Here is a 13,887-nt window from a genome sequence, read left to right on the forward strand (position 1 = left end):
AGTTCCATTTGTGTTATGGCCCCTGAAGACCTTTCAGTGGGACAAGATGTAAAGGTGTAGGACAGTGACATTGATGATCCTGACCCTGTATAGGCCTAGGCTAATGTATGTGCTCATGTCTCAGTTTTTAACAAAAAAAGTTTAAAAAAAAATGAAAAACAGAAAAAAGCATATAGAATAAGGATATAAAGAAAATATTTTTGTTTAGCTATACAATGTGTTTGTGTTTTAACCTAAGTGCTATTATAAAAGAGTCAAAAGTTAAAAAAATTAAAGTTTACAAAGCAAAAAACTTACAGTAAGCTAAGGTTAATTTATCCTTGAAAAATTTCTTTTTATAAATTTAGTGTAGCTAAGTGTACAGTGTTTATACAGTCTACAGTAGTGTGCAGTAATGGCCTAGGCCTTCACAGTCACTCACCACTCACTCACTGACTCACCCAGAGCAACTTGCAGTCTTGTAACCTACATTCATGGTAAGCACAGGTGTGCCGCCATGACAGCTCACTCTGAGTTTTAGTTCTCTCTTTACTTCTGGCACGTGGGAATTTTCCTTTTGTTTCTTCCATGAGCTTAGTATTGCATTAAGAAGAACAACAAAAACAATAAAAACAATACAAATAAACTGTCATTTTACCACTACCTCTAGGTGTTTGTAGGGAAAGGGGTTTCCACAGTAGTCTAATTATCAATTTTTTTATGATCCTCTTATAGACAAACTATCTATGAGCTATACCAAGAGACCCAAAGAATACTGGTATATGAAGAGTAGTTCCTAATGATTTGCTTATCACCTGTACATCTGTGGGGCCAATCATTATTTTTAATAAAGACATAGGGAATGACATATTTTATGCTTACATGTTTAAGAAAAACACAAACTAAGTGGGAATTAATATAATTAATAACAACTGGGATTTAAAAATATCTTGATGAGGTGAGGTGATGGGCTACATAAAATGAGATGATAAATAGCAGAACATGAAGTCCAACATTTGGGCTAAAAACAAAAATAAAAAATGAAAACAAGAAATAGCCTCAAAAGTACAGAAGATACAGCCTAAAAGCAACTGAAGTGAGAATTGCTGAGAAGGTGAATTGCCTGTTCCACATGAGCTCACGGTGTAAAGTGGCTGCCAGAAAGCTCGCCCTTTATATTAGGAGAAGAGTACCCAGGAGAGGAGAGGAAAGGAAGGAAATACGATTTTGTACTTATCAGATTACCTGCATGTGCTAGTTATCTATTGCTAAGTTATCAAACCTTAGCAGCTTAAAACGGTAAACATTTATTATCTCTGAGTTTCCGTGGTCAGAAATCTTGGTGCAGCTTAGCTGGGTGCCTCTGTCATAAGATCTGTCACAGGATAGAATCAAGGTGTGGGATGGAGCCGACAGAGGGGAGACCTGCTTCCAGGCTCTCTCTCATAGCTGTTGGCTGGATTTAGTTTCTTGTGGGCTGTTACACTCAGGGTGTCCGTTTCTGCCTGTTGATAAGCCTCCCCCAGTTCCTCAGCACATGGGCTTCTCCACAGGACAGTTCACAACATAGCACGGGCTTCCGTCAGGGCAAGCAGGCGAGAGAGCAAGAGAGGGAGAGTAAGATGGAAGCCCCAGTCTCTTTGTGGCCCAATCTTGGAAGCGATATCCACCGCCTGCCATACTCTAGGTCTATCCCGCACTGCAGGCAGGGTAGGAGCGTGAATACCACGAGGCATTATCATTTGGAGCCATCTTAAAGGCTACCTACCAAAACATGCCATATTTTAAATAGTCCTAAAGGTACACATACGATATCCCAAATCTGTGACCAAGACAATTAAAAAAAACTGTTTAAGAAATGCCTTTTAAAAATTGATCAATAATAATTATACACACTTATGGGGTATATGTAAAAAAAACGTTTTTAAAGAACAAAGGCTCAGGTCAAATAAAATAGGAGTTGGAGATATGTTTAGGCTGGAAAAGAGAAGTATTAAAAAAAAAAAGACTGAAGGAGGAGAGAGAAGGACAACAGTAGGAACTATCATGGCTGTTTTAAAATAATTGAAAAGCTACCATGTGTAAGAAAGATTGTATTCAATTTTTGTGGCTCCAACTGGCTGGGCAAAGACCAATAGGGGAACATTCTAGCACTTATCACACAACATTTGAATGGTGTTTACCTGTTACCATTCTCCACATGATTATAAACTGCTTTATAGACAGACACTAAACATGTCTTGTTCACTATTATGATCCTCAGTTACTAGAATACAGTAGGTACTCAATAAGTATTTGATGAGTGTGCAAAATTAAAGAATAATAAAATACTATAGAGAAATGAATTGTAGCTCCAAATCTTAAAATACAATACTTAATGCTTAGAATTTTCCAAAATCAGAATGGTTGCTATGTCTCTAGAGATATTAAAGGAACAGCTACACACAGGACAAAATGAGGTCAAGAGATCTAGATGAAATGACCTTGAAGTGTTAAAAGGTCCTCCTCTAACATTCTGATTCCACAACATTGTTGGGCTGGATAAAGAAATCCCTTCCAAAAATTGCTCCTGACGAAGCTGGCCTGCCAATGTTGAAGACATGATAAAATCATAGTTCTTTCCCTTGGACAGTATGAATACTCTGAACATTTTCAAACACTTAACCAAATATGAAATGAGTCCCATTTAAGGCAGCTTTACACTGGCCCCACTTTCCGAGCCTGCTGCACTGCTAAGAAGCAGCGTGGTGTAGTTGGAGGACAAAGGCTGTGGGTCTGGGAGTCACGTCGATCTAGTCTGGCTCTGCACTTGACCAGCGGCAGGACCACAGGCAAGCTACCCAAGCTATTTGGGCCTCAGCTCCTTAATTCAAAAACTGGAACAACATTCACTTCACAGGGTTGCTCTGGGCCCAGCTTGGTGGCTCATGTCTGTAATCTTAGCACTTTGGAGGCCCAGGCGGAAGGACTGCTCGAGCTCAGGAGTTTGAGACCAGCCTGAGAAATATAGTCAGACCCCATCTTTACAAAATATACAAAAATTAGCCAGGTGTGGTGACATGCGCCTATCGTCCCAGCTACCTGGGAGGCGGAGGCAGGAGGATAGCTTGAGCCCAGGAGTTTGAGGTTGCGGGGAGCTATGATGACGCCATTGTACTCAGCTTAGGCGACAGAGCAAGACCTTGTCTCAAAAAAAAAAAAAAAAAAAATAGGGTTGCTCTGTTTTGTTCCCCTGACTATTGTAAAGTAAGTACTCTCTTGTGGCAATGAAAACCATCAAGAAATATTTTAAAGTCTGGATAATGAAAACACTCCTCTCACTCCCTACCTTGATAGTTTTTCACAGGAGTCATCTTGTTATAATCTTCCGACAAAATAAACTCCTGCAAAAGAAAAGAAAAATATTCAGCAAAAAGAAATCCTTCAAGTGGATAACTATGTTTTGATAAAACCAGATTGTATAAAGTAAATTACCATCACAGCTTCAACTAACATTAGTATTTTGCCCATTAATTCAGCATTTTTTTATCTCTTTAAAAGTGACAATCATAATTATGATCCAATGCAATTATCATAATTTTTTACCTTATACACCTCTTGACTTTTTTTGTGTGTGTACCCATGAGAAGAAAACTGGATCAAGTTCAGAGTCTTGACACTGGTCAACTTTGTAAATAAACTTGATTTAAAATACTTTTCTCTCAAGGGTGCCACAGCTGAAAATTTGCAAGGCTCTCACCTGGGAGCAATTCTCTTCTAAAGAAATAAATTAGATGTTTTAAAGATTCTGTTTCTACCATCAGTAATTTATCTCCCGTTACTTATTTACTACAAGTTGCTCATTTCTGCATCTTAACCATTCCCTGTATCCCTAGGGCATCTTGCACAGTGTCTTGGCACAGTAGCAGGTAATCAGTAAGTATTGGGCAAACACATATGTAGAAGGCACCTCCCAATCTGATGAGATTAGTTTGGATGTCAAATTTACTGAAAAAAATCAGTTTCTATATAGCACACTGTACTCTTCGTGGGGATACATAAAAGGTGAGTGTGTATGGTTTCACCTAAGCATCTATGTATACAGTAGAAGCCAATCAAATGTTTCTGGGACCCAGCCAGGTTTTGAGTCCTTGAGCCTCTTTCAAATGCAAAATATCCATATATCCTTAAAAATTAAATTGTCAAACATAAGGAAAGCTGCAAAGTATAAGAAATCAATGCCTTCATCTGAGCCTAAAAATGAAACAATGAATATTTTCAAACCATTTGGAAACATCCAGAATTTTTCTTTGATGACTTAAAAAAAGGGGGTGAGAGGACAGACACAGAAACTCCTGACTTGCTGTCTGGGTGTTTACTGAGTTCATATAGTTCGTGAAATTTTTTAGAAGAAAATAATTATGTTATTGTTTGTGTGGTAATCGTCGCAAAGGTAAAGTAGGAGGTGGTGTGGAGAACATTCGTGGCAACAAAGTTCCTTTGGTTATGTACTTTGCCGTCCCAGCCCCCTTTATGAACCTTATCTACACGTGGATTTTCTTCACCACAATTTTCTCAGTAATAACAATGTTCAACTCGTCACTTTTAAAATTCATATCATTATTCCCTCAAGGAGTGGCATTATATCCACTTCTCGTTTCTGAAGAGTCAGACTCACACAATTGGATGGAGTGGAGTAATTTTTGCCCATAAGGAGCTTACAGTGTGGGTAGGGAAACCTCGCACACGTCTCAGTGTCAATCTCCTATTCACCTTTAACCCCAGGTAAGACAATTTTGACTCTGAGCCCCACATTTTAGAGGATCCCCAATATCATAACACACAAATACATTGATTAAAGACAATGGTTATTTGGACAAATGTTTAGACTTCATATAGTTCATGTTACTCTGAATATACTGAAATAGTTCTCTAGCTTAGGCAAAAGACATCTCAATTTCTTCGGGAACAAGGCAAGGTATAAAATAAAACAATCTGATGCAGGTTTGCATTTAGGATTGAATACATACATACAAAATAAAATTACCCGTTCACTGAACTGACAAACCTAATTTTTTGTTCATTTGTTATTCCTATGATAATAAAAACATATAATCACGGAGAAAATTTGAGAGATTTTGTCAGTTTTCATATTTTAAATCATAAAAACAATACATTATTCTAAGGCATATAAGATGGATAAACATTAAAAAGTCCTTGTGATTCCATTTCTCAGAGATAAGTATTATGGAAAGTATTACTGTAATAATATATATAATAAAACAAAATGTTACTACTTGGCAATGCTTTTTTTCTTTTCATAAATCATGTATATCATTCCATATGAGAACATACTTATCAACTTCATTCTTTTTAATGACTGCATAGTATATACTATAATGTTCTTTTATTGATAAATGTTTATTGTTTCCAGTTTTCCTGATTAAAAAGATTACATTAAATATATTGTGTCTTCAGATATTTCTAGCAGTATTTCTATAAAAGTTTTAAGAGTGGAATTGCTGGATTGGAGGGTATGACATTTAACATTTGATAGATATTGCCCCTTGTCTGCTATTTTTTACTTACTACAACAATATTGCAAGAAAGGTCTCTGCACATGTATTCATATGAATTAATGTATACATAGGAAAGATTGCTGGCTCACATATGTACAATTAATGTTTTCATAAACACTGCCAGATCACTTTCCAGAAAGTATGCAGCCATTTACTTCCTATCCACCCCCACCTTCATGCAACACCAAATCTTCCCATATCACATCAGCATTGAATGTTATCTATCTTTTTAATTTTTGCCAAACTGATGTGCAAAAAAAAAAATAGCATATCATTGTGGTTTATGTGCATTACCCTGTTTATGAGCTGCAGAACTTTTTTATATGTTTGTTTGCCATTTTCATTTCCTGTTCTATGAATTTTCTGTTCAAATCACCCTGTAGTTTGGCTCCCTGGAAAACAGAGCCTGAGGCAAAGGCTCAGTCTAAAGCTTTAACTGGAGGTGCAATATCAGCAGCATAAGCGAGGGAAATGCAGAGTGAAGAAGAGAAAGATGGTGGCACGTTACCAAGCTGGCCTGAGTTTCATGAAGAAGCCCACCTGGTTCTCTAGCATACGGGAAGTTTCTGGACACACAAAACTGAACATCAGGTTTTGGAAGAGTCCACTAGAAGGAGGGATGGAGCAGGAATTTATCTGCCAGCTCTCTTCCATCTTCTTTTGAACTTTGATCATAGCTCCACAGGAGTTTATCTTCCCCCTCCTTTTGGAAAGTTGCATTAATACTACCTCACCCTATTAGCAGCCCCTGGAGAAGTCAGACCTTTGGCCTTGCAGTGCTGCACTTCATACAATTCAGAAAGCAGCAGAGGAACCAGAGACTCTGGGCTTTGGCATCAGGGTGGAACAAGATGCCAGGAAAGCCCAGAATAGAAGTAAAATCAAAAAAATCTGAAGCAGTGTGTATGATGTGGCCTAGGCATATCCTTTGCCCCTTTTTATCTATTGCATTTATAATTTTCTTACTGAACTGTAGAAATTCTTTGATTGTTAGGGATAGTAACCCTTTGTTTAAGATGTGAATTGACACTCACTATTTTCTCTCCTAATACTCTGTCTTTGAATTTTATTTATTGATCTTTTGTAGTACTAAAATTTTTTATTTTTTAATAAACAACTCCAGTATTATGAGTTGAAACTGTCTTCCTTCTTTTAAGTTTTAATTTGGGAAGGAATAATATTTCATTTGTAATACGTCTTCCATGAGAAACATACTCAGGTCTTTAAATACAATTTTTCTTTACTAGTTTGAATGGAATTTTTTCCATTTCAATTTCTAATGAGTTACTGCTCATACATACTAAAAATAGCTTTTGTTTTAGATATACACATATGTTTAAGTTTTAGTATGCTACCATAGCATTTAATATGTTATCTGTTGTTGACTTTGGCAAATAACCTTGACTAAGTTTTACATAAAAAGATTATTTTAATGTTCATCTAGCTACATTTTTTTAAGAAGAGAAATTCAGAAACATATAGCTTTTATGTTAACACACAATTTTTATCTACAGTAATTACATCACCTTATTTTAGTTTTATCTGGAATTTTTATTAAGAGTATCTGCCGAATTTAATTAAATGTCTTTGGTATCTATCATACAAAATTTTTTAAAAAATCTTTCAATTTATAAAAGTAATTGACTAGTCTGATAAATTTGCTAATATTGAGCCATTCTTGAATTCCTGAAAGATCCAAACTTGTCATGGTATATTCCTCCTTTAGTGCATTACTGTATTTGATATGCTAACATTTTATATGGACTTTTTCATATATATACATTTAAAAGTATTACTGGTATGTAGTTTTCCATTTTGGTGCTATCTTCACTGGGTTTTGGTTTAAAGATAGCAAAGCACAGTGGTTAAGAGCTCAGGCACTGGAGCCAAATTGTCTGGTTTAAGTCCCAGCTAAAACACGTACTAGTTTTATGATCTTGGACGAGTTGCTCAAGATCTCTATCCTTCACTTTCCTCCTCTGTAACAGCCTCATAAGATTGTTGTGAGGACTGAGTTACTGTAAAAAACGCATTTAAAGCAGTGCCCGGCACATAGTAAGCACTCTGTGATAGTTAAGTAAAATAAATAAATGCTACCTTTTGAAAAATAAATTAAGGAGCTTTCCTTTAAAAAAAAAAAACCTTCTGGAATATATTGAACAACTCTAATTGAAGAATTAGAAAGAATTCGACTTTTCAAGCTTTTCCCTGGCATATATACAAACACATGCTACACATATTTGTAGCTCTCCTTTTTAACTTAATCAACACTATCACATGAGCATTTCTCATGTCATGAAATATTCTTTGAAAAATAAGTCTTAATGGCTATCACACTGGAAGGCTACACAGGATTTTATCTGATTAGTCCCTGACTGTTACATTTTTAAGACACAAATGTTTTATCATAAAAATAATGAGGATGAGAATATATTTATAAACAATCTTTGCCTATTTTTATGATTATTTTCTTTGGATGGTTTTCTAGAAATAAAATTGTTGACATAAAGGTGAAAATAATTCTAAAGCTCTAGATAAATATTACCAATATTTCTTCTAAATGGTTTGTGCCAATTTATGTCCCTTCCATTAGTGTTCTGCAGTGCCTATATTATTCAATTCCAGCCAACATGTATATTCTAAAATTGCTACTATTTAGATAAAAACAAAATTTAAAAAAATTTAACACTTTAAAATGTTGATTAGCCCTTAGTATTTCTTCTTGCAACTTTTCTGCTATCTACAGGACTTTAGTGTTTTTCTTATCTATTTGTATATGTCTGTCATGGATTGAGGATATTTTCCTTTCTGTGTCATATTTCAAGCAACTATTTATTGTTTTTTAAAAATTATATTTAAGTAGTTTTTAATGCTCAGAAGTTCTAAATTTTATGTAGTGAAATATAATGATATTTTCCTTTATGACTTCCATTGTTTCAAGCTTACAACATTCTTCTTTGTACATAGTTTATAAATGTCCACTCAATTTACTTCTAGTTTCTGTTTTTCTTTATACATTAAAGATGCTTCAAGCTCCTGGAATTTATTTTGGTATACGACATGAGGTGAGGATTAAAATTGATCTTTTTCTTCAAAGCAAACCACTGCTTCAGCACCATTCATTTAATAACTTTTCCCATCCACAACTGACATGTAGTGTCTTCTTTACTATATCTTATTTTCTTACATATAATGGAGTTTGTTTGGGGTTTATCTAACTCTGCTCTACTGACTGCTATTCTATTCCTGCACCAGAACCAAAATGATTTAATTACTGCAGATATAAATTATGTGTTAACATAAAGGCCATGTGTCTCTGAATTTCTCTCCTTAAAAAAAATTGTAGCTAGATGAACATTAAAATAATCTTTATATGTAAAAAAAGGGAAAAATCACATTAAGAATTTTGATTGGAAGTGCATTAAACCTGTAAATTTAGGAAGACAACATTTAAAGGTCTTTTTTATGTATATCAGTAAATTTTTATGATTGTCTTCAACTAAGTTTCACATATTTCTTTTAAAAAATTATTTCTAGATTTATGTTTTTAACTTCTGTGAATGGGATCATTTTTCTATTACTTGGTAAACTCTGAATTATATAAAAAAGGGCAGATTTATAGGTACTAACTTTGAACTAATACTGAAAAACAGTAATATCATAGTTCGTGGGAGGCTCACTATTAATCCACTTAAAAACTTGATTTGTGGAAGTTAGGGTGAGGTGATCAATCTTGGATAGGGTACTTGGCTATGGGGATATTTAACACACTCGTAACTCCAAAGGCAGGATGAAACACCATTCTATTCCTAAAATTTAGAAGGAAAGAAAGAAGGTTTCTTTGATGTTTCAGATGAAATTAAGGAAAAAGAAGACAAGAGAAAAAGAAAAATGGCAAGACTATTTAAGGTGCAATGTAAGTAGTAGCCAGTGCTTTGGGCTGGGGGTGCAGAAAAGAATAGAAATAGAGAAAGCCATTAAGCGTCTTTGTAGATTGGTCAACACCTTTTTTACTCATCTTTGTTTCTTTGAATTCCTATGAAAACCAAGCCTTGCAGAATGAAATCAATCAGATGGTAACATCACTTTATGTGGGCAATGCTGTATTCAAAAAAAAAGTTTCTAGTATGCCCCATAATTAAAGAATGCACAAAAAGGCCCATGCCTTTTTGTGAATACACATGCCACTCACAACTCTTCTGGCATGTTTCACAATAACAGTCATTAATTTCTATTGGCTTACAAAAACATACCTGTCAAGTAGATTTACCACGTTTCTTGTTTGGTAACTCAGGTCACCTTATCTGAGTCAAGTTGTTACTCAGCTTTTTGTCAGTCTAAGTAAGAGGCCAAGGAGCAGTACTTTGTGTTTTTACTCAAATGAAACGGAAGATTTTGTTTTCTGGTCGTGCTTAGGCTTCTGCACATCACAAGTTCTCAGTGATGTTTTGGATCCTTCTGTGAAATGCAGGAAGTAATGGGAAAAAAGACCAGAGTCCACAGTGCTGTGGCTCCTGGTTCCATCCAGGGCACTGGGCATGGCAGGGTCACAGTAAAGGTCTAGGTGCAGTGCTATGGTTTGAATGTTTGTGTCCTTCCCAAAATTCATGTGTTGAAACTTAATTGCTAATGTGGTATTATTAAAAGTTGCAGCCTTTAGGAGGTGACTAAATGGAATAGGGCCCTTCTAAAAGAGATCTGAGGGAGCATTCGCCCTTTTTGCCCCTTCCATCCCTTCTGACATAGAGGTCGTCCCTTCGGAGGACACAGCCTTCAAGGTGCCATCTTGGAAGCAGAGACTGGGCCCTCACCAGACACTAAACCTGCTGATGCCCTGATCTTAGAATTCCCAGTCTCTAGAACTAGGAGAAATAAATTTCTGTTGTTTATAAATTACCCACCCTCAGCTATTTTGTTACAGCAGCAGGAATGGACTAAGACACACAGGAAGAAATGAAAGTATCTGCATCCCACACTAAGACACCTCAATTTCATATACATGTTGAGACAGCAGCCCCTACCCTGGCCAAGGTACATACATTACTGGCCAGTTGTTTCCTTTTTCTTTCTTTCTTTTATAAAGTAATGTTCAACCACCGCAAAACATAAAAACTTTTAAACAATCAATAATAATTTAATGAATTTGGTTCTTTTGCTATTGCCATAGTCACCCTGACACTCCACTTTGAGTTTACCAGTGAAGAAATAATACACAGTTCTAAGCACTGCCCACCTGCTCACGTACTGAGTAAGGTTCAATGAAACAGATCCTCAAAAATTCCAAAATTCCAATAATAGAACCATGATAACGTCCATATTTTTTTACAATCCAGTTTTTAGTTTCTTGCTTTATTTAAGTTTACCACTGAGCTCTTATTTCTTAAAATAAAATACTACTTTAAGAATAGAAACATAATCTAAAATTAGATGATCTGTTACTGATTCTTTGTCATGTTTGCTCCATGTGAGAAACATAAATGGATTTAATGCTTGATGGGTCTAATTTTTATGAAGAAAACTAAATTATAGTTATATTCCCTATGTAGGTTCTTCTCTTCTCTCAGACAAATACATCTCAAACCAACCAGCAAGGTCATCCAAAAAATAAACAGGAACTCTTAATTCAGCCCAAGTGTGATAAAGAATGAAGGAAGAAATAAAATCCTCTATTTAACTACCCGGCAAAAGTGACATATAAAAGCACACAGCTTTATGAGGTAATGTTATTTGTGTGCCTATGCAAAGCTGTTACTTAAGAGAGGAATTGTTTCTACTGTGGTTATAACATTAAATTTGTCATTTTAACCATTTTTAAGTGTACAGTTCAGTAGCGTTAAGCATATTCACGTTGTTGGGCAACAATCTCTGCAACTTTTTCATTTTGCAAAACAAACTATACCCATAAACACTAATTCCTTCTCTCCTTTCATCCTAGTCTGTGGCAACTACTGTTCTACTCTTTCTGATTCAATGATTTTGACTGCTTTATATACTTCATGAGGGGAATAGGGCAGTACTTGTCTTTTTATGACTGGATTATTTTACTTAGTATATATATCTTCAAATTTCATCCACATTACAGCATGTGATGGGCTTTCCTTCTTTTCTAAGGCTGCATAATATTCCATTGTATGTATACACCACATTTTCCTTATCTACTCCTCTGTTGATGGACACTTGGGTTGCTTCTACCTCTTGGCTATTGTGAACAATGAATGCTTTAATGAACAAGAATGTTCATTAAGTATCTCTTCAAAATATCTCTACAAAATCCTGCTTTCAATTCTTTTGGATATATACCCAGATGTGGGATTGCTGGATCATATGTTAATTCTATTTTTAATTTTTTGAGGAACTTCCATACATAAGAGAGTGATGGATTTAAATTCAGTGTTTGAAAAATGTGACTGCCTTTAAAACTGTCTTCTTTTTTATTGTATAGTTTCAAGATTAACAGTCTCCTTTTTGCCTTGCCTACCAGGAAGTTCAGAATCAAATTCCAGTCTTAATCATACAAACTGTGCTGGTCCTTATTATAATCTGCATCCCTGTGTTATTCTAGGTTTTACTAAGCTCTCTTGGTTACAAGGAACTCAAGCCACTAAAGAGAGAATTTACAGTAAAGACAGAGGCTACAATGAGAAAGGTACAGGCCAATGAAACTGTATTAGCCGCTCTCTGTCTCAGGGCCTTTCTTCTGGTATCCCTGCTTTTTTTGTAAGTGCAATAATCTATTATCCTTTCTCAAACAGCTGGTCTCTTCTGACGACTCAGCTTTTGTTCCCTCATAAGTGGAGCTTGTACACGGCCACCATGGCACATACAGGATTTCTAGGGCAGTAAGACTACTCTGTATGACACATTTGTCCAAACCCATAGAAGTACACCACCAAGAGTAAACCCTGTTGGGAGCGGTCTCTGATTACGGGTGAGCACATAGCCAATAGAATCATTGCTGGGAGCCTTGTCAGGGCCCTCTACCAATCACTTCCCGCCACGACTACCTGCAATGGTATATAAGCCCACGGTCCTTCCTGTTCGGGGTCTCTCGCCATGTAACTAGACTAGATGCCTCATTAAACTGCTGTTGGAAGAACTCCAGTTTGTTGCGTCGTCCTTGCAGGCGAGTGCGGCGCGACAAGTGGTGCCGAAACCTGGGAACTTCTCGCACCGGCGGAGACGACCTCTTTGGAGGTGAGTTCAGAACCACAGCAGCTGGGGCGGCTTTATTTTGGACCCCTGCCCTCTTCTGACGCCGGCACCGGGTGCTTGTGACCTACCCCATGGGGAACTCTCCTAGTTGTCACCTGTTGCGGGCCCTGCGGGGTCTTCTGGCCGCCCGGGAGCTTCGTATCCCTGACCGTGTCCTGCGCCATTTTGTGCAGGACGTGGACCGGGTGGCCCCATGGTTTCTCCACTCAGGGTCTTTAACGATTCCGAGTTGGGATAAGCTAGAGCAGGACCTTCGCCGTGCCTGAGAGTCTGGTCCCCTTTGGGAGTGTGTTCTCCCTGTGTGGGCACTGGTGCGCTCCTGTTTAGAGGACGACCGTTGCAGCGGTCCGGTCCGGGAAGGTCAGCAAGTACTCAGTGATCATCAAGATAGTATGTCTGAGAGAGGCAAAGTGGGTCCGGCTCGGCCGGGGCGGCCAAGGAAAAGGCCGGAAAGGAAACGTAAGTCCGCGGGTAAACAGGAACGGCGGGGACGCCCGCCGCCTGAAAGGGACATGGAGGAGGTGGCTCTCAAAATGGCCTCCCTCCACATGTCGGCTTCCTCTTCTTCCTCTCGTCCTTCTTCTTCCTGTTCTTCTTCATCGTCTCGCTCTTCTTCCCGTTCGCGTTCTCGCGAGGCGGAGGAGGGGCTGTCTCCGCAGGAGAAGGCGGAGCTGGAGGAGGCGGCGGCTAGATATGAGGCGGAGCGTAATCGCCCGCCCCCGTACGCTACTGCCCCTCCTTTTCCCGTTGCGGGATCCGCCCCTCTAAATATGGAGGGCGGAACCTCGTTTGTGCCTCCCCGAGCTAGAAAGAAGATACAGAGGGAGTTTGCTTTCCCCGTCTTTGAGGACGCTAATCAACATCGCTTTCACAAACACCTAGATTACAAGCAACTAAAAGCTTTGGTTGAAGCTGTCAAGGCTTATGGGTGCAATGCCGCTTACACCCGTGGCGCCCACGGCAGTACTCTGGCAGGACGGGCCTTTGCTGTGGATTCATTCACATGCTTCTCCGCGGCGTGCTATAGAACATTATCCTACGCAGGTTGCGGATTTGGCCTTATCTGGGCTTTCGTTGTCCCTTTCCCACTTCGGTATTTACCCTACAGTTATTCATTGCCCATACACCAAGTCCCAGA

At 37.8% G+C, this 13,887-nt stretch overlaps 1 protein-coding gene across 2 annotated transcripts in view; it reads right to left on the reverse strand.

The window, feature by feature from the left end:
• The window catches only part of WDFY2 (WD repeat and FYVE domain containing 2), a 144,107-nt gene that overhangs the window by 40,353 nt on the left and 89,867 nt on the right, over positions 1 to 13,887 (reverse strand). For both annotated transcript variants that reach the window (XM_045567304.1, XM_045567305.1), the window contains exon 4: positions 3,308 to 3,362. In XM_045567304.1, coding sequence (XP_045423260.1) covers positions 3,308 to 3,362 — 55 coding nt within the window. The remainder of the gene's footprint in view (positions 1 to 3,307; positions 3,363 to 13,887) is intronic.

Source organism: Lemur catta, chromosome 13 (assembly GCF_020740605.2).
Source record: "Lemur catta isolate mLemCat1 chromosome 13, mLemCat1.pri, whole genome shotgun sequence".
Taxonomy (NCBI): Eukaryota; Metazoa; Chordata; class Mammalia; order Primates; family Lemuridae; genus Lemur; species Lemur catta.